This window comes from Gambusia affinis, linkage group LG20, assembly GCF_019740435.1.
Source record: "Gambusia affinis linkage group LG20, SWU_Gaff_1.0, whole genome shotgun sequence".
In the NCBI taxonomy this organism is placed as follows: domain Eukaryota; kingdom Metazoa; phylum Chordata; class Actinopteri; order Cyprinodontiformes; family Poeciliidae; genus Gambusia; species Gambusia affinis.
In genome coordinates, this window is record NC_057887.1 from 387,216 (window position 1) to 408,962 (window position 21,747).

General features: G+C 41.7%; 1 protein-coding gene across 1 annotated transcript in view; it reads right to left on the minus strand.

Moving 5' to 3' along the window:
* LOC122822913 (formin-2-like) overlaps nucleotides 1-21,747 on the minus strand; it is a 97,785-nt gene that overhangs the window by 30,841 nt on the left and 45,197 nt on the right. Inside the window, exons 9-11 of the mRNA XM_044102002.1 lie at nucleotides 13,711-13,772; nucleotides 12,766-12,857; nucleotides 12,303-12,432 (exon numbers count right to left, since the gene is read on the minus strand). Of these exons, the coding sequence (XP_043957937.1) occupies nucleotides 12,303-12,432; nucleotides 12,766-12,857; nucleotides 13,711-13,772 (284 nt within the window). The remainder of the gene's footprint in view (nucleotides 1-12,302; nucleotides 12,433-12,765; nucleotides 12,858-13,710; nucleotides 13,773-21,747) is intronic.

Sequence of the window (21,747 nt, forward strand, 5' to 3'; positions counted from 1 at the left end):
AAATGTAATAAAGATGAGTGTGCTTCATCTATACAGTCTGATTTTGAGTTAATGGGGCACACGATTTGGAAGCTATTGAAGAAATCATACTATTTAATATTAAAATTATTTATCCACCCATTTTCACACTCTTGTGTTTAGTGGGTCGGAAGGTGCTGGTGCCTCTCCAGCTAACGTTTCGGGCGATAGGTGAGGTCACCCTGGACAGGTCGCCAGTCTGTCTCTTAAAATTTTAATAGAGGACAGTGTGCGTCATGTAATAACATGAATTACCACTTTTTTGTATCAGTTGGTCACAAGGCATTTATTTATAGGAGTGTTTGGTTCGGAAATGAACGGTCCCTACGTGAATCTCCGAGCGCTTGAGGAGGGAGCGCTAGAGAACAGCTGGCTGGAATTAGTTTTCATAAATCGGATCAAACGCCCCTTACTCCGCAGAGCGCCAATATCCAATATCCAACTTGAAAACAACTTCACTGCAGTCGGTAACACAATGAAAATGCCGGAAAAAGTTTGTTTTGGTCTGTGGCCATACAACATGGCGGAGAGCGACGTAAAACGTTACACGCAGTGACGTCAGCTCCAAAGCTCTATTGGGTAAACATTTTAAAAAGACGCGGGTTGATAACAGCTCAACTGGGTAGTGTCCTCTGTAAAAGCAGCCTTGGTCTGTAGGGGTGGGGAGTCCAGTTTCGCCACGACAATATAGCTGACGTTAATATTTCCCGTGTTTTGTTTTGGTCATTATTATCATACTTATTGTTGAGATGTGTGATAGGTGTGTCTATCAGGCATGTTACGGAGTGAAGCTTCTTCTCAAACAAGACGGAGTCTCGTATTTCTTTTACTGAACCTTTCTGTTCAATATTTATTGAAGAGAAAAAGAACGGCTTCAGCAGAAAAGCGATAAAACAACAACAACGGGCAACCAACCGTTCGTAACCAATAGCAATCAGAAGTCAACAAAACAAGATAGTGACAAAACAGTAACAGAACCTTAAGCATTCTTCAAATTAAAGGACTTCCTCTATTCAAATAAATCATGTCTTGCACTTAAATATATTTCACTTCACCTTTGTAATTATATACAATCATGTTCAAAACAAATAATAATAATCATCATGTAAAATATGCTTAACATATAAGTGTAAAAAAGTCACAACATCCTCCCGCCCGATGAACAACTGTTCATCTGTGTAGGATTTTCCTTTCATTTAAGATACCTCTAAAGGGAACAATAACTGAATGGGCCTGCGTAACAAGCCACCAGTCGAAGTGCGAACATTGCATGAACGTATGAGACCATCCCTGCCTGGAAAGACCTCTACAATTCTACCCATTTTCCATGTCTGTCTGGGTGTATTGTCCTCCCCCAAAAGAACTACATCTCCTACTTTAAGTACTGTTGGAGTAAGACTGTTCACCCTGTGGGCTGATTTCAAGTCCATCAAATAATCTCTGCGCCAGCGTTTGCAAAAGCCTATCAAAAGTTTCTGTTGGTATTTCCACCTTCTACCTAGCTGTTCGCGGTTTGCAGTGGGAACCTGATTTAGGTGAGGTGACGGAATAATCCTTGGTGGCAAGGAAGTTAAGCGTTTACCAATTAGGAAATGAGATGGAGTAAGTGGTTGGGGTGTTCTGTCAGATAGCCATACATTGTCAGATCGTCATACGCGTATGACAAACTGATGGCTATATCTGTCAGATCAGCATACGTTTGCATACGTTTCAGCATACGTTGTCAGATACGTTGTCAGATAGTCATACGCTTAGCTCAGACATGTATACGTTGTCATTACCATATGATTTTATTTAATCAGCAACATAGAATCATGACGTAGATAAGGATTTTTTTCAAAAGTGAAACACTGGTTTTGCCCCAGTTTCAGTGTGGGTAAAAATTGCGTTTTCATACACGACATGCTATCCAAGTTGGCAGACATGTTATCCAACCCAAAAATATTAAGGAAGTGGGGGACGTGAATTTAAACAGGGCGTGTTTTAGGACGTGTTTTGTAGTTTACTGCAGCTGCAGGAGCATTAAATTTAATTTATTTAGTTACTTTTTATTGTGTCTCTTCTCGCGTATGACAAGCTGACGACTCCTCTCAATATGGCGGATCTCCTGCAGAATGCGCATGCGCTCTTACCATATGTATGCTATTCTGACATGTATGGCTATCTGACAGAACAGGGGCTCTAAGAGTTCAACACTGCCTCAACTTCAGTAAGAACAGTTGTGAGCTCCTCAAAACTCAAAGATGCTTTCCCCAGTACCTTTCTTAAGCATGTTTATACAGATCTCACAAGCCTTTCCCAGAATCCCCCCCCACCAAGCTGCTCGCTCAGCGATAAACTTCCACGTGATACCCTTGTCGGTGAAAAACTCTGTAAGTGTCGATCCTAAGATATTTTGCCACAACTCTTAAATCTTTGTCAGCCCCTTTGAATGTTCTAGCATTGTCAGAGTAAATGACCCGACATAGACCTCGTCTTGCAATGAATCTCTTTAAGGCCAATAAGAAATTCTCTGTAGTCTGATCTGAGACCAACTCTAAGTGTACTGCTCTTGTCACTGCACATGTAAACAGTGCTATATATGATTTTACAGACCCGTCCTTAGTTTTAACATATAAGGGTCCAGCAAAATCTACCCCAGTAACTTCAAAAGGAGGTGATTCTGTTACTCTGTCTTGAGGTAAGGGAGCAGTAATCTGTTGTGCTGCCTTAACCTTTAGTTTTTTGCAAATGTAACATTTTGAAACAATGTTTCTTACAAGCTGTCTGCCTCTCAAAATCCAAAATTGTTCTCTAACTTGAGTTAATGTGTCTCTTACACCAGAATGCATCACTCTTTCGTGACACGACTGAACTATTAGTTCAGAATACTTGTGATTTGTCGGTAGTATCCAAGGGTGTTGTTCTCTGAAACTAAGATCTGAATTCTGCAGCCTTCACTGTAAAATGTAAAAGTAAAGTGTACTCAAAAAGAAAAGTGACCTGAACTCATTCCAGCTTACTCTGTTGACTATACTAACTTAAACTTAGCAAAGACAACTTTCTACTGAGGCAAGTAATCAAACTCATCAGCAGCAAGTAACCCGAACTTGGAGTTATGAGTGAGCAAAACGCATCTGCATAACCAGCAAAAAACTCGGCGTCATTCGGCAGCTCTCGTTGAACGCACAGGCGCATTGGACACTGACGAGTGACGACGTGTTTGAAAGAAGCGTCAAACTGTCAACAATACGGCGGTTGCTGCAGCTAAGTTTGGTCACGGTAAGTCCCACTGTTTTTTAGCAAACTTATATTCGTTATCTCGGCCGTATAATTCATCCGTAAGTCTAGGTTTTGAGGTTAACTTTATGTGTAATGATTTAGCGATGCCTGGGACTAACGTTAGTCGAAAATATCATGTTTATTTAGTGGCAACAAGATGGAGTGGCAGAGCAAAAAAGCTGTCCGGGGCGCAAAACAAAAAAAGGAAAAGGGATAAGGATAAAGATGTTGGCGGGTTAAAAAAGCCGCTGTACTGTTATAGAAGGCTTATGATGAGTAGACTGCCATAGGTGGGACAGCTGTAAACTGTAGGAGAAGCAGCCGTGATGAAGAAGTGTAGGGTCACCAGATTTGGGTTTCTGAAAAGGAGGACACTTCTTTTTTTGTTGGCGGGGGTAGAACCAGCGGACACACATGCGCCAACGGGGGGTGGAGATGGGGGAGACGGGGGGTAGAACCAGCGGTAGCACAAGAAATCGGCTACCGATTTCTTTGCCATACAAAGAAACCTGGAATGGAGTAGTGGAACGGAGTGGCAATGTAATCACAATGCACTGTAAGCTATGTAATGTGTTTTGAGGCAGTTGACCAAAATCCCGGACGATTTTTAAATTCCCCCCGGACATTTTTTTAGGTCTGAAAAGTAGGACATGTCCAGGAAAAAGAGGACGTCTGGTCACCCTAAAGAAGTGTTATGTTGATATGTAATTGTGGTGTTGCTTCTATTGGTAGGACTGCGAAGACCCAGACGTGTCTCACACCCCCATTGGGATCCTGACCATCATTCCTGAGGACAGGCAGGCCTCCACTGACTCACTGCACCTCCAGTCTTCAAGTACTGCCATCATTTTGGAAGGAAGTCTTGTCATGAATGATCTTGGAAATCTTCCACATGCCATGTGCTCTTTGGACTTATTTATTCTCTGAATTTGGAGTACCCTCAACAACTGAAGTACAGTTGACTTCATCCAAAGGGTGCTTCTCTCACTTGGATATAAATCCCTAAAACCAAAAATACAATCACTCAAAAATCTTCTGATGCAATGAGTGAATATGATGTGACATTATGGATCAACGTTGATACCTTTACCCTTATTGGAAAAGTGATTTTTATTTCTTGTTTGATTCTTTTTTTGTTGGAGAGAGCATCATTGCACTTGCAGACTACTAAATGGTTTTATGTTAATGAGGAGAAACATTACTTCACTTCACTACTTCACTATTTACTTTATCAATGTTATGATAAATGTTAGGCTCTAGTATTGAGAATTGAGTTTTTGTTTCACACCAGTCAACAAAGACATTTAAGCAGGGATTCTCAAAGTTTTAAAGACTGAGGGCCATTTGAAGGATTCAATATTAGATTGAAGGCTACCCTAGAAAAAAAGTCGTGTCATTTTTTTTCCTTAAAGTCTGTGAAAAACTTTGTTTCCAGGTTAGTGTGTATGTAACCACACTTGAGAACCTTGTATTTAAGGTAAACTTGTTTAATTATTAAAAAAAAAATTTCCATTCAAACTGTCTGTTGGCTCTTCGTTCCAATAACTTAACTCTTTTGGTTCATCTTACTTGAACATATCAAGGCAATTGGTTTCCTGATATTTTGCAAGTAATGTGAACTCTTAAACGTGTAAGTATAACTTATTTTTATGAGTACTGCTTAATTGACATAACTCACAATTTGAAGTAGTCATAATTGACATTTTATAGTCAACTTTACTAATGATTTTGAGTTAACGGCACTCAAGTTTACTGCCATTGCATGAGTTGTCTGAATGAATATTTTACAGTAAACCCAATTAATGATTTTGAGTTAACGGCACTCAGGTTTACTGCCTTTATCTGAGTGGTCTAAACATAGTTATTTTTAGCAATAACACCTTAAAATGAATTAGCTACTTTACTTGAAGATTTTGAGGCAATCGGTTTCCTAACTTTTATTAAGTAAAGTGAACTTATTACTTTTTACAGTGTTCCCCCAACACTTATTAGACCATTTTCATCTAAGAATGGTTTCAAATCTTTGATTTTAGAATCTACCTTTACATTTTGCTTTGACCTTAGCTGCGATATTTCAGAACTGAAACAACTCTCTTGTGTAGACTTAATCCAGTACATTTTAGCTGCACCAAGTTCTTCTGTACTTAACTCTCCCTGAACCTTCAGACAAGATCTTGTGTTACTAACAAACCGCTTTACCCATGCAGTGACTCTTAACATGGTCTTAAGCTTGCTGTACCTTTCTAAGTTTAACAGAGGTTCAGTTTGCTCAGTGCCAGTGAGCTGCACGACAGTCTCATACCCAGACCTCAGCTCTGCATTCACTTCATCTACCACATAGTCACTACAAATGTTCAGTTCTTTCTCATCCGTAGACAGTGAAGTGGGTCCCTTCCACCACAGCTGGCTCTCAATAAGGCTCCGAGCATGGTAACCCCGCGTAAGAAGGTCGGCAGGGTTCATTTTGCCAGCACAGTGGGACCAGAGTTCTGGATTTGTGAGCCCTTGTATTTCTGCCACTCTGTTGCTCACAAATGGTTTCCATCGACGTGATGAGCTGCGGATCCAGTGAAGCGTGATCATAGAGTCCGTCCACATGTTGAGCTGGTTTTTTTCCATGTTCAGTGGCTTAAGGAGGCTGTTTCCTAATCTTGCTCCAATAAGTGCACCCATGAGCTCCAAGCGAGGTAATGTCATTTTATTTAATGGTGCTACTCGTGACTTGGAGGCCACAAAACTGGTAATAGTCTCTCCTAGGTTGTTTTGTCCTTGAAGATATGCCACAGCACCGTAAGCCTTTTCACTTGCATCACAGTAGACATGCAACTTTACAGTGTGTGACTCTTTGTTAATCTCAGTGTGGTACCACCTGGGAATAGACACCAGGTGTAACAGTGGTAACTCCACACACCACTGCTCCCACTTCTCTTCTAAATCAGTAGGTAATGGTTCATCCCAACTCAGTCCCTTTTCTCACATCTTTTGGAAAAGGCACTTTACTCGGACTGTAAAAGGAGTAAGAAACACAATCGGGTCGAATATACGGGCTGATGTTCTTAGTACACTTCTTTTTGTATTTTCTCTGTCTTTCAAAATGTCCATTAACACCTTTTGATCAAACACAAAATCATCGTGTTCCAGTCTCCAAACCAATCCAAGTACTTTAAGCACATTTCCACTGGACTCTGTATCACCAGTGAGCTCTACTCCATTCTTTTTCCACATGGCTTTCAGATCAGGTGAGTTGGTAACCCATTTGCAGAGGTTCATGCTTGCCTGAGAGAGAATGTACTTTGCTGCAGTTGTCATGTGAAGAGCATCCTGCACAGTAGGTGAGCTTGAAATAAAGTTATCTACATACATAGAGTCTCTGAGAGCCTGTACTGCTGTTGGCTGTTTTCTTTCAAATTGTTTGAGATGTTTTCTGATGGTGGCAGCAAGCAAGAATGGGCTGGGAGTTACTCCAAAAACAACTCTTCATCCTCAGGACACGCACCTCATTTTTCCAGTCCTTAGTTAAAGGTCTGTGCATCCACAAGAACCTGACAGCATCTCTGTCCTTTTCTGCTAGTGAGATTTGAAGAAAAGCCCTAGTTATATCAGCAGTAAATGCTATCTTGTGCAATCTGAACTTTATGAGCACATCTAGCAGGTTTGGGTTCATGTTAGGTCCAGTGTACAGACAGTCGTTGAGGGATGGACTGTTTGCCTCATGTGAGGATGCATCAAATACCACTCTAAGTTTGGTTGTGGCCTTTTCTTCTCTTATTACAGCATGATGAGGCATATAATATTTCACAGTCTGTTGATTCATTTCTGGTTTTCCATCTGCAACCTCCTCACAGATACCATTTTGAAGATAGTCTTCTATTACATCATTGTATCTGGCAAATAAATTTACATCAGTCTTCAGCTTTCTCGTTAGATTCTCAAAGCGTTTCTTTGCTACCCTGAAGTTGTCTGGAAGTTGGTCTTTGTCACATTGCCAGGGTAACTCCACTTGATACCTTCCGTCTTCAAATGTTGTTGTTTGTTCAAAACGTTGCATAATTTCTGAGTCCTCTGGGCTTTCTGACTGTTTATTTACAATACCCAGGGACTCCACTTCCCAGAATGCATGCAACTGCTTAGACAGCTGGGTGTCATCGTTCAAACTAATGTGCATACACGTGGTGTCTGTAACACTGGAGGTAGTCACTGGTCCCTGTAAAGCCCATCCAAAGAGGGTTTCAACTGCCACTAATGAATCTGTAACCCTTTGGACCTTTCCAGTAACAGCCTGCCAGTAGTAATCTGCTCCAATTAACATCTGCAACTCTTGTTCATTAGCACCCTCTAGTGGAAAGTCTCCAAGCTGCAGTCCTCTTTTCTTAATCTCTGCTTGAATGGGCTCAGTTGGTACCTTTATTACAGCAGTGCACACCTCGGGGGGTCTCTACAGCATCTATTTTGATTTTCCGTTCAGTGTTCCACACATTTTCAAGTTGAACTCTCACTATGTTGCGTTTCTCTACTACAGGACCGGTGGAACCAAAAACATGGAGGTTTAGTGTCTCTTGCCTCACAACTGGCAGTCCTAGGACTCTGACAACGTCTCTGTGAACAAAACTACGCTGGCTACCTCCATCTAACAGACAGCGAGATATTTTTCTCTCCTTTGGTCCTACAGCCCATGCCTTAACCGTTTGGAGCAATACTGTGTTTTGAGTATTTGTCTTCACTTTGACTGAGCTGGTCAACGAAGACAACACAGCCTCTGCATTTCCACTATTGCTGGTACTGTCGACTTCTGGTTTAGCTTCAGATTGTTCACAAACTGACAAGTGGTGTTTTCAATTACACTGTACAAAATCTTCACTCTGCAGTATTTCGCAATATGTTTCGGGCCCAGGCAGACAAAACAAGCCTTTTCAGTTTCTCCCTGCGTGCACTTATTGTAAAACCAGGACAGTTCTCTGGTTTATGGTCATTACCGTCACAAAACACACAGGTTTGTGGCACGACGCTGGCTGTGTGCAAAGCAGTCGCTGAGGGGATGCTCCACTTTCTAGGTTGATCACAGGCATAGGATGGCTTACCCACATGCTTGTGTTGTGGGCTCGGGCTCTTCAATGTGTGACCTGGTCTGGTCAGCAGAAGCGCCCGTTCTCTCCTTTGCACTTCATTTTGCAGAAACTGAATCAATTCTGGGACTTTCCATTCGTTAGTTGAGTTTTGTTGCCGTGTATAAGCAAGTGCTATGTCTTCTGGAATAAGCTGTAGCAACACTGGACATAGGAGACAGCCGTAAGTATCACTTTGCACTCCAAGAGACTCCAAGCTGCGTATCTGGATCTCACATTCATCATAAAGGTGCCTCAAAGCTGCAACATCAGATGATCTTCTCACAGGTGTCAAGTTCAGCAATTTAGACATATGAGCACTTATCACAATATCCTTCCTTCCAAAACGATTCTGGAGTAACTCTATTGCAGCATCATAGTTGACATCTGTCATTGTCAGTCCTGCAATAGTCCGAGCAGCTGCTCCAGTTAGGTAAGATCTCAGGTAAGTGAACTTGTCCGTCTTATATAGTCCATCATTTCTGTGAATGGCTGATTCATACTGTGACCAGAATTCCTGCCATTGGCTTATTTCTCCATCATACTTGATTATCGTTAGTTTGGGCAGTTTTAACCGTCTGTTTGGATTGTGATGAAAATGAGCCGTTGTTTACGTCACTCACGCGCGCTCTCAGGGTGTCTGTAGCGGTCTCCTGCAATCCAATAACGTTGGTGGTGCGAACCTTCCAAATGAGAATCCGGTCCGTGTAATCCTGTGAGTTCGTTATCTCAGTGTCCAGGTCTTCAATTGACGTTTCATCTTCTATTCTCTTGTCCAAATCCAATAAAATTTCCTCCTTAGAAGACAAAACTGACAGGAACTCACGCAGTCTATCCATATCTGGACTCTCTTTGCCCACCTCATCTTCTAGTCGAGTTAACAGCTTCGTCGTTGCTGTTCGGATAGTCGACCGTTTCCTCTTCAATCGCTCCAGTCCTTCCATCATGTTGGCTGCTAAACTAAGCCTTAGCTTCACTTCGTTCAGAAAATTCAAAAAATTATTCCCGTATTTCGGCACCAAAATGTTACGGAGTGAAGCTTCTTCTCAAACAAGACGGAGTCTCGTATTTCTTTTACTGAACCTTTCTGTTCAATATTTATTGAAGAGAAAAAGAACGGCTTCAGCAGAAAAGCGATAAAACAACAACAACGGGCAACCAACCGTTCGTAACCAATAGCAATCAGAAGTCAACAAAACAAGATAGTGACAAAACAGTAACAGATCCTTAAGCATTTTTCAAATTAAAGGACTTCCTCTATTCAAATAAATCATGTCTTGCACATAAATATATTTCACATAAAGGTATAATTACCTTTGTAATTATATACAATCATGTTCAAAACAAATAATAATAATCATCATGTAAAATATGCTTAACATATAAGTGTAAAAAAGTCACAACAAAGCATTTATAAAAATACGGAATAAATCCCGTATTGGTCCAACACGGGGCGGACACAACAACTGCCTGTCATTTTAGCCTAGCTTAAGCTAACCTGAATATTTACAAACCTCCTGTTGATATGCAGCCATTACTTACCAACTGTCTTTCAACCACTTTGAAAAGATTTTCTTCATCTCTCCAACATCTTTATCCCCCCTCTTTTCCGTTTTCTGTTTTGTGCCCCGAAGTTTTGTTCTGCTGCCCCATTTTTCGAGCGCCGTTCAGATTTGAAAGAAACACGCTGTGCGAAAAGACTGGCGACCTGTCCAGGGTGTACCCCGCCTCTCGCCCGGAACGTAGCTGGAGATAGGCACCAGCAACCCCCCTGACCCCATTACGGACAAGGGTGACCAGAAAATGGATGGATGGATGGATGAAGAAACACCCTGGTCCTTGAAGGGGCGCGTCACGCTCTATGACTTAGCGGTTAAGTAGGTTAATGAGTTTTACATGGCCGTGTGTTGTAGTTGATGGCAGATGCACCTAGCCCCTGCTTTAAATACAGTTTGAAACCACGACAATGCATGTATATCGTTCTAGTTATCATTGAAAACAATTTAATGACTTATTTTCGTCATAGTCATAACGTGTCGCGTATGCCAGGGGTTTTCAAAGTATGAAAGGGTGAGCCCCCCTCCAAGGAGCACAATGCCTGCTGCGCCCCCCCCCCCCACAACCCCCGAACTGTGACATGAGCTCCATGTCACAGTTCAGTTGCAAAAACTCCCACCTTCAGCCCCAATTATAGTTACTTTGAAAAAGTAACTTTAATCGGACTACTGATTACTCCTTGAAAACGTAACTTAGTTATATTACTGACTACTTGATTTGGAAAGTAACTAAGTTACATTAAAAGTAACTTTTTAGTTACTTTCAGCATCTGCTAACAACAACGCTCTGCCTCCTGTGAAAATCACATTGATCTTTGCTAATACCTAATTGTAAGCTATTTTATAATGGCAACATCAACAATGTGTCTCCACTGATAAGGTTGAACTGAAGAGGAGATTGTACAAAAAACAGTACAAAAAATAAAAAACGTGAGTAATTTGTGTGGTCCACTGTTGTCTGGAAAACTCTAAGAAGGATTTTAAAGCCCCCCCCCCCTCCCCCCAGCCTCCAGATTCTGCGTTACGGCCCTGCATTTGGTGTCAGCGCAGCGCACAGAGCTCCTCCTGCAGCCCCACAGCTCAGATGGCTGCACAGATTTGTGACACTTATCTTAATATTAATAATTATAATGGTGCTAACTTGCCATTATAATTATTGCCAACTACGGACACGTTTATTCGTGGCTGTTTTCATGTTTATTGCGCTGTTCATATCGGTCTCGATGTTTGCAGTTTTCTGGAGCGCAACGTGAAGCTCGACGTCTTTCAGAGGTAATATATTAACTTGACATTAACAAAGACACAGCGGGACGGATCATCCGGAAAATGATAAACAAGGAGAGACTGACTAAAACTAGCTTAATGACGAACAAATTCTGGGATTTATTGAGTTTCTGCTTATTTCCAACCCCAAATGAGTAACTTCACGTTAAAAAACGAGCCCAAAAAGGCGCAACCAGCAACTCGTAAAATTTTCAAGCGACTTTAAAAAAAAAAAAGCCCAAAGCCGCTTATAATAATCGGACTTGTCGACAGAAACTCAAACTAGTTCCAGTTTTTCCACCAACAAAATGCGCATCTCCCTCCATTGTTTACATTTCTGTTGCATAGAGACGTCGGTCACTCGACAAGACGCGTAGAGGAAATACGATTAAATAACAAAAGAAGACAGTAACGCAAAAATGATTTTGATAAGTAAATATAGTCTAACTACTGGATTTGAAATAGCAACGCGTTAGATTACTCGTTACTGAAAAAAGTGGTCCGACTGGCCAAAACATCCTCTAAGGAGGGAAACATTTCCACTGATCCCCGCTCCACACGCGCACCCCACAGTACCAACTTTTTCCTAAATCCACAGAGTTGATCGTGTGCGTAAAAGACGTTTCTCTCACATCGGTAGACGGCAAACAGATAGCTTTTCCGGTTTACTTTTTCCCTCGCACCGCGCCTCCCCTAAAGTGCTCTGGCGCCCCCCAGGGGAGGCGCGCCTCACACTTTGAAAACCGCCGGCGTATGCTGAACTGATAGCTCCTGACTGTCGGACTTCTTAATGCGCATGCGCAGGCATGCTTACTCACTGCATGTATGCTATTCTGACGGTGTGATAATCTGATAGAACATCCCTCTAGTGCAGCGCTACTAATACTACATTTTTCTCCCTTTCAGCATTTATGATAGTCATTTCATGATCTGAATCCATATGCTAGTAGTTGTCCCTTAGTGGTTGTGTCTTGGAGCATGGCTGCAACGAGTCACGCTATTTTCCAAAGCATGTTCTGAATTCCACTGAATTACTCTTAAATATTTTTTACCTAAGGCTTTTGGGAAAAAAAAGGTTTTGGAAAAAGCTCTAATGACTCACCTTGCATACTCTTTGCAGTGTGTTAATTTTCCTTGTGATTGATGACATACACTCACAGAAGCTGGACTGAAAGAGAATGCAGAAGACTCTGCTGGAGAAGTCTGGTATCAGGGAGAGCTGGTAGAGAAATCTGTAACAAACCAAATGAGATAGCAGGCATTTGTAAGATTGCTTTTGCCAACACAAGATAGGATTGCAGATTTGCATTTTAATAAACAAAACAACTCTGGAATGTCTGTCTATTGTTTAAAATTCAATGCATATATTTTCATATCAATTTCATGTTTCAGTAAAGGTCATATCTAAATACAACAAATAGTCAGTTAGCCATGGTTAGTCATAATAAAGACTAGTCAACAATGCACTTTTTCCTCATAATCAATACACATGAGAGCAGAGCAAATAACATGATTCAAGTTCAAGGTCCAGTAATTAAACTTGAGTTGGAGGGAGAAGTACTCACTGTTCAGGTTTATCCAGAGGCTTAGCATTCTCTTTGTCTTTAGATGACTTTATGTGCTTTTCGATTTTGTCCAGTTCCTCCTGTTGTGCTCTCTGTGGAAAAAATACAACATTCTATGCACAATATGGAATAATCATTGTAACAGCAAAAAATGTATTTAATGTTTTGTTCCTGTTTCACTGCAGTAATAAACATACATTAAAACAACCCATAAATACTAGAAGAAAAGAATAAAAAACAAAATTAGAAGAATACATTTTATAGTGATTTATTGATGCCCTTAGAAACTACAGTAGTGGTTTAGTGAAAGCAAACTCACCTTGAATTATAGTTTTATTTTTAAAAAATCTTTAAATCCACGTCTAAGGTTTTTGCAATTTGTTTCCTAAAACTTTAATAATGGCACAATCTTTTTAATATATAAAGACATGGTAGAATCTCTTGTGTATGATTTTTTTTCTTTTCTTTTTCTTTGTTATGTTTATTTTTCACCAGCAGGTGTATATAGAACAAACATTATAGTGACAAAAAGCACAAAAGGATATTGATCTACAAAATAATTCAACTGCGGCTTCTTACATTTCAAAAAGTGCTGCTATTGCTAATAGTTGGTGTAGGAAGAGTAAAACGCTTAAAATCAACTTGACAACTAGTAGTTGTGTTTTTGGAGGCTGAAGTCTTTACACATCACAGCTCTGCATTAGTGGGCCCTCACTTGATCAACATTTAAAAAAATGACAATTACTTTATAGGAATTTCTTTTCTTAGCAGCCATGCCTAGGACAGAAAATATATTTCAAATGAAAGGGTGCACACAAGCAGCTTAGAAAAACAGACCTGATTCTTAGCTTGATTTATGGACAAAATCATGAAGATTTTAAGAGTCAGTGATTGACATAACAAGCAACATAACCTGAATAGAGGTAATTTCTGTTAGCAACTTACATTTTCATAAAGTGCTTGCAGGGTTTCTGTGTCCACTACATTGTTGTCCAAGTTCAAGACAGCTAGAAAACAAAAAGAAGAGCCATTGTTCACAGCTGTTTTCATAGGACAATCCATTCTAAAGAAACTTCATCCCAAAACAATATAGGATATTTTCAAATATTCTCTTTGATAATATTGATCACATCAATTGTGTCAAGGTGGTATTTGTCTAGTTACAAATGAAAAAGCTTCTAAATATGTAATTTAAAATTCTAGCTACTTCCAAGTGTTTAAAGCAATACCAACCACATCATAAAATTTTAGTTTATATGGGTTCCCGTCACATTACAATCTAAATTTAACATGTTAGGTTACATATCTTAAAATGTCAATCACAAGTGATTTGTATTGACTACATTTAAAAACAGAAAATCAGGTGCTTAGTTTAGAGTCAGTTAGTTATAACTACTAGATAGGAGTAACAAACAGCAGCTGACATAATATATTGGACATTAATTTCTCATTAAAAATACACATAATATTTTTTTTTATTTGCTCTAAATAAAAACAGTTTGAGACCAATATGTTTTATTTCCTTCGTGATGAGTAGAACTTTATTTTTGCTTGAGTTGTCTAATTACTTTTGCTTTTTCCACCTCACTGGGACATTGATGTGGAAAATTACAATAAAGCCACACCTGCTAGTTGTATTGTTGTATGTTTATTCTAAGTTCCTGTATAATCCCACCAAATTAAAACTATTTTGGTTACATGTACAAGATTGGATGTCGTTTTTCACAGCTGCTAGGAAACCAGTCTGTTTCCCATGCTTTGGATTTCTTATCCCTTTGTATAAAACTCATGTGTTTCTCTGCCTGGCAGAGCTTTTCATCCAGACCTGCTTCATTACTGATTGTCCTACAAGCTCTCTGTATTTTGCACAATATATGAATAAACCTGAGTGATTTTACCTGAACAGTGCTTGGAAATAGTTTTTTTTCCACGACAGTTTGGTGCCGTGACCCGGATCCCTCGACTGGACATCAGAGGACGTCGACCAACAGCATTAAGTGTGCAACCTGGACTAAACTCCAGCATCAAACCTCGATTAGGATTTAAGAGAGAAGAGGGTTGTTGGTCGGCTCCACGGATCCAGCGCTGGGATCAACGAACTCAAAACCACTGTTATCAGGTGGGATACTCTCTCAGGCTAATAAATTAATTTTACAAATTCTAAATGATTAAATCTAAAATAGTGAAGGATCCAATAAACCTTTCACCCTGGGGAATAGAGATTGACGGTGTTAAAAGGAAAAGTTGGGTTAAAATCCCACGGGAAAAAATAATAAATAAATAAATAAAATAAAGAAAAAAATATAAAATAAGATCAAAATAAAAAAAAAACAAGCGGTTGGGTTACAGTCCCTCCAGAATTGTTTGGGTTACAGTTCCCAAACGGAAGAGAAAAAAAGGAACCACAGGTTTCTATTTTAGATTCCTAGTGACAGTCCTTAACGGTGAAAAAGGCAGGTGTTTTCTGGAGTTTTGGTTTTCTAAATTGGGGGAAACCGTTAGAGAATCCTAAAGACCTTTATTGGAAATTAAGGCCCCTCTTAAAGGAGTAAGAGGCAGAGCGGCCACAAAGCTGATTTGTTGGATTCTGTGAAGACGATTGCTGTCTAAAGAGGAAATCCCACCCAATTCAAGAAGAATGGGTCTACGTGGTTCCAGAACGCAATCTCCTCCTCAGAGTGAATTGTTTGACTATTTGATAATGAAATATTGAAAAGAAAAAGCAGGGGAAATGAATAAAGAATAAAAATGCTGAACATAAATCTTTAGTGGATAAATTACAGGCCTTAATATGTTTTAAAAATTGTTTTGTTTGATTGATCCTTTTAAGAAATAAAATCATTTTGTTTATTGAAATACACAAAAAACAATCAATTTTATTTATAAGGGACCCTTTCTTACCCTTAGTGGATGGATATTAAATGACTAAAACTATATGATCATGCAAAAGGTTAAAATAAGATTCATGAATAAATATGTATAAAAAAATCAAGGAAAACAACAATACAAGCCCTAATCAATTTCTACTTGCTTTTCCTCTTTCCTTCTGTCTGAGCCTCACTGCAGTGCATCTGAAAAGATAAGCTTCAGAGCTGTGAGAAAAGAAGACTCTGAACTGTTTGAAGTTTGTTTCATCTGTGTATAAGATGGACATTGACTGAGGGACGATCTGGACAACCCAAAGATCCAACACCAGAACCAGTTGGACTGATAGGAAGCCGGAGGAGAGAGATGGGGGAGAATTTTGCTGCAGCGACGTCAACACCAAGAGGAGGGGGAGAGGAGCCAAAAGAAACATTTTAGATAAGTTATATACACACACACACACTGCCACTGCATCAAAGACTGCTTGCTACTAACCTTGTCCATATTTAGAAATTCTTTAGTGAGAAAAGAACGACTTAAAGAAGAATGACTGTTAACTCTGAGACCTAAACAGAAGGACCAACACTAAGGATCCTTTAAGGGTCCATGAGCCATAGATTGAGAAACTATGAAGGGAAGCTGTCACTTTAGTTCTACAATGAACTAACAAAATTATGCCATTGAAATACAATAAGTAAAACAGGTTTTTCTATGAATACATGGTTTTGAAATAAAAGTTTTAAAATAATTAAATAAATGAAGAAGCTGAACTGATGTGAGACACCGAATTTATTTGTTTATTTATTTATTGTACTGTTCATGTGTATTATAGTTCACAGGTACCCCACCCAATTTGTTTTGTTTATTATAATAAGTTCATTCATTTTTTTCTTGTAGTTTGATAACTTAGTAACTAATATTTCCTTTATGTCATTGAATGCGACTGTTTTTGATGTTTCTGGAATGTTGGAGTGCAGTGATGACGGGATCTGGACTGGAGGTTCGCGGCTGTAAACAGAAGTTATTGCAAAACCCAGGCACGTGCAGAGGTGGGGGCGAAGGGGGCTTGAGCCCCTGCCCTTTTTATCCTTTATGCCCCTAGTGCCCTTTTTGAATTTTTTATTTTCAAAAAATGTATTTTTTATTTTTAATCTGTATGCCAGAAGGCCTGTTTGTGCCCCTCAGCAATAATATTTAGCTAAATAAAATAATTTGGAAAAAATAAACTAGTCTGGCTGCCCTCAGTTTAATGACTCTCAGAGCCTCCATGTTGTTCAGACTTCGAGTTCATGGTGAGGTGGAGGGGCCGGAGGGCCCTCTAACTACCAAATTATGGGCAAAAAAAACAACATATATATTTATCATATTCTTTTTATTTAATTTGTTTACCTTGTTTTGTGAATAAAAACGTAAGTCTGATGTTGACCTTAGAAAAACTATTTCTATTTATATTTTTATAATCGTCTTTGCTATAGCGTGACAAAACCCGCCTCGCCCCTAAACACATAAAGTCAGAACTTTTCTCTGCAGCTGAAGCATTTAACTTAATCATTCTGCTAAAAGCCCGGTTCGGTTCACTACAGGCAGTCTGAGTCGGTCCTACCGACAGATATAAAGAATACCTGTCTTTATATCAGACATCCTGATATAAGACACGGTACCAACTGTCACCACGAGTCAAAACGCAGCTCAAAGCCCCGGTACCAGCCGGTAACACCCGGTACCACTCGGTCTCTGTTCAATCTGCTTCTCCTTAACGTTTCTACCTGGCGGGTTGAAGCCGCTGCTGACGGGATCTGGGCTGGAGGTTCACGGCTGTAAATAGAAGTTATTGCAGAACCTCAAGTGTTAAAGGAAGATTCAGCCCAGAGCATTTAGAGTTCATACAATAAACATCAGAGACAATACTGTAGAACCGCAGCAAAAAGCCAAACATGCCACAATGAAATGAATCAAAATGTCTCCAAAGCATCGGCAGACTGACAGGGGCCACCGGGTGATTCCAGGTAGATTCTACAGATGCGCATCGCAGCGGCTGTTCATGCAGGGTCGGCCCAAGGTAATATGGGGCCTTAGGACCCCTCCCCCCGGAACCCAAACTGTTATGTTCCGGGGTTCTGGCTGCGTGGTGGGATTTCCTGTGCGCCCTTATCACCTTTTACCACCAGATGGCGACAGATTCCGGTTGGAGTGCGGTACATGATTATCCGCAGCTGTTCGGGATCATCTTCATCAGCGGCGCAGACTTAAGGAGTTGGCCGCCAGTCCAGCGTCGCCTGAGTGTTAGCCAGTCACGGTACCTCTGAGCCCCCTGAGCCCGTCTCTGTGTTTCTAGTTGTCCTTGAACATTCTAGTAATTATCTTTGTTTGCTCCGTTGCCTTTAGGTGATCCCTTGATGAGATCCCGGTCGAATTCCTGGTTTATGAACCATCCTCGTGACGCTGTGGAAAGTACCCACAGGTTGCCCGAGTTCCCAGACTCACCTCTCCATTGTTTTGCAATTATCTCCTGGACTCCACGGCTGGCGGCCGCACCACTCCTCCGTTTCTCCGCTGCACCCGAGCCTACCTGTCCGCTCCCCGCCGCACTCCTCCATTTTTTCCTGGACCCACCAAGAACCGAGACCCCGGACAAACATTGTTTCCCCTCCAAGACTCCGGTCATCTACTACAAGTAAGATCAGCCTGTTATTCCTGAGAGATTTCCTTTCCTCCCACGACCCCTGAACTCACCACTCTGCTCTTCCCTCATAGTGAACCATTGTTGCCGTCACTGTCGTTTCCCCTGGACCAGACCATCCTGATTCTCACCGATAACTGTGTGATTATTATTAAATCATTTAACACTGATCCTACCTCTCCTGTCTTGTGTTCTGCATGTGGGCTTGTTAAAAACTGAACCCATCATGACAGAACACTCAGGCCAACAAATCAGCCCAGCAGACGCAATCCAGAGAGCCTTAGCCGAACAACAATCTATATTGCAAACTCATGAAAACGCATTAAGAGAATTAAGTAGAATCCAAACTGAAACTAACCAACAACTGTCTGAATTAACCCGTTTCCTTCGAGGTTCAGCCCCTCAAACTTCTCCTCCAGATCCTGCTCCAGTTTCAGACCCAGCTCCAGCTTCTGACTCAGCTCTTGCTTCAAACCCAGCTCCGGAGATCCAATCCACGTTTTCTGAGGTCCGTCCACCTACACCCGAAAGATTCACAGGTGACCGGAGAAAATGTAATGGTTTTCTCCTTCAATGCTCGATAATGTTTAATCACTCCCCAAGAAGCTTCCCTTATGACAGCTCCAAGATTGCATACGTCCTGTCCTCATTGTCGGGACAAGCTTTGTTATGGGCCGAAGCTCGTTTCCCAGATCCAGCACGCTATGGCTGTTCATTTGATGAATTTATAAAAGAGTTCAGACAGGTGTTTTGTCAAGATGCTGACCAGTCATTTAATTCCAGAGAGTTGTGGAATATTAAACAAGGAAATAGAACTGTGGCGGAATTTTCCGTTGATTTCCGCATCAAGGCTGCAGCGACAGGCTGGAACCCAGCCGCGCTTAAGAGCGCATATTATAATGCGTTAAATGAAAACATTAAGGATGAGTTGGCTACTTTTGAAGAACCCAGGACCCTAGAGGAATTAATTAGCCAGACCATCCGACTGGATCACAGAATCCGGTCCCGAAGGAGAGATTGGGGTCGTAGGAGCCAACCATTTAGACACCTCGGTGGCTCCGCTTCCCCCTCGGCAGTTTCTCCGCCCCGAGCCTCTCAGGAACCCGAGCCCATGCAGTTAGGTTGAACTCGCCTGACTCCTGACGCCAGCGGCGCATTTCAGCCTGACTTTGTATTTATTGTGGTTCCCCGGGTCATTTTCTGGCCAATTGTCCGGTTCGTTTAAACCTCCCAGTCCGCCAGTAACGGCGAGGAGGTTGGCGGACCATCCCAGCGAAAGAGACTCTCCTCGCTTACTGTTGCCCGCAACCATTTTGATTCAGACCCAGTCATTTTCTTTATCCGCCCTAGTCGACTCTGGTTGCGAGCAAGATTTGATCGACAACGCCCTGGTTAAACAAATGAGAATAGAGACCGAACCACTACTTGTTCCACTGCGAGTCACTGCATTAGATGGAAAAGCGCTGCCACACATCACACATAAAACCAAACCACTCCACCTCATCATTTCTGGTAACCACAGTGAGTTTATTTCATTTTTTGTATTTTCATCAGCCAATTCCCCCATAATTTTAGGTTTCCACTAGTTACAAATTCATAACCCACAAATAAACTGGACCGAAAAACACCTAGAATCCTGGTCCACTTCATGTCACTCATCTTGTCTCCGCTCAGCTGTTCCTCCAGGTCCTCCACCGGCTGAGCCTCAGGAGGCGGACCCGGTCGATCTCTCCACAATCCCCTCTGAATACCACGACTTCGCTCCTGTGTTCAGTAAGTCGAAGGCTCTTTCTCTCCCTCCTCACCGTCCATATGATTGTTCCATAGATCTCCTGCCGGGGGCTCCGTTACCCACCAGTCGCTTGTACAATATTTCTCGACCTGAAAGAGAAACTATGGAAAAATATATAAAAGAGTCCTTGGCAGCCGGTATAATCCGCACCTCATCTTCCCCTCTGGGAGCTGGATTTTTTTTTGTAGAGAAGAAAGATGGATCTCTGAGACCCTGCATAGACTATAGAGGGTTAAACAATATTACAGTTAAGAATAAGTATCCCCTGCCATTATTATCATCGGCCTTCGAACCAGTGCATGGTGCTACAGTTTTTTCCAAGCTCGACCTGAGAAACGCCTACCATCTTCTGCGCATACGCAAGGGTGACGAGTGGAAGACCGCATTTAAGACCCCTACTGGCCATTTCGAGTACTGCGTGATGCCATTTGGCTTATCCAATGCGCCTGCATTTTTCCAAGCCCTAGTAAACGATGTTTTAAGAGACTTTCTTAACATCTTTGTTTTCGTATACCTGGATGACATTCTCATTTATTCACAGACTCTAGAGAAACACAAACGCCACGTTCACATGGTTCTCCAAAGACTACTCGAGAACAAACTATTTGTCAAAGCTGAGAAGTGTGAGTTCCACAAGCCGTCCATTTCCTTCTTGGGTTTCATATTAGGGGGCGGACAGGTACGGCCAACAGAGGAAAAGATCCAGGCAGTACTGCAGTGGCCCACACCTGAAACCCGCAAGCAGCTCCAACGCTTCCTCGGATTTGCAAACTTTTACCGCCGTTTTATCAGAAACTACAGTCAGACAGCTTTACCACTAACTGCACTAACCTCTTCCAAGATCCCTTTTAGTTGGACTCCGGAGGCAGAAGCGGCGTTCTCACGCCTCAAGGCCCTCTTCGCCAACGCACCCATCCTGATTCAGCCAGACCCGTCCCGACAGTTCATTGTCGAAGTCGACGCCTCAGACACCGGAGTTGGTGCAGTTTTATCCCAGATCTCTCCTCACGACAATAAAACTCACCCATGTGCCTTTTTTTCCCGCAGATTATCACCTCCTGAGAGAAACTACGATGTGGGAGATCGGGAGCTATTAGCTATAAAATTAGCCCTGGAAGAATGGAGACATTGGCTGGAGGGAGCAGAGCATCCGGTGCTGGTCTGGACCGATCACAAGAACTTGTCTTACCTTCAGTCTGCCCGGAGGCTCAACCCACGCCAGTCATGCTGGTCACTGTTTTTCTCTCGATTCAATCTCTCCATCTCATATCGCCCTGGTTCCCGTAACATCAAACCTGACGCACTTTCCCGCCTGTACTCACCTGATGATTCCGAGAAGGCTCCTGCCTCCATTCTCCCTCCCAGTTGTACCGTCGCCACCGTTACCTGGGAGATTGAAGACATCATTAAACAAGCTCAGTTGACAGAACCTGCACCCAACACCTGTCCACCCAACAAGCTCTACGTTCCTGTCTCAGTCCGAGCCCGTTTTCTCCACTGGATCCATGCCTCCAAATTCTCTGCACACCCCGGAATCAGCCGTACCATAGCACTCGTCAACCGCAAGTTTTGGTGGCCCTCTGTCCATAAAGATGTCCGTGAGTATGTTCAAGCCTGCACCACCTGTTCCAGAAATAAAACCTCT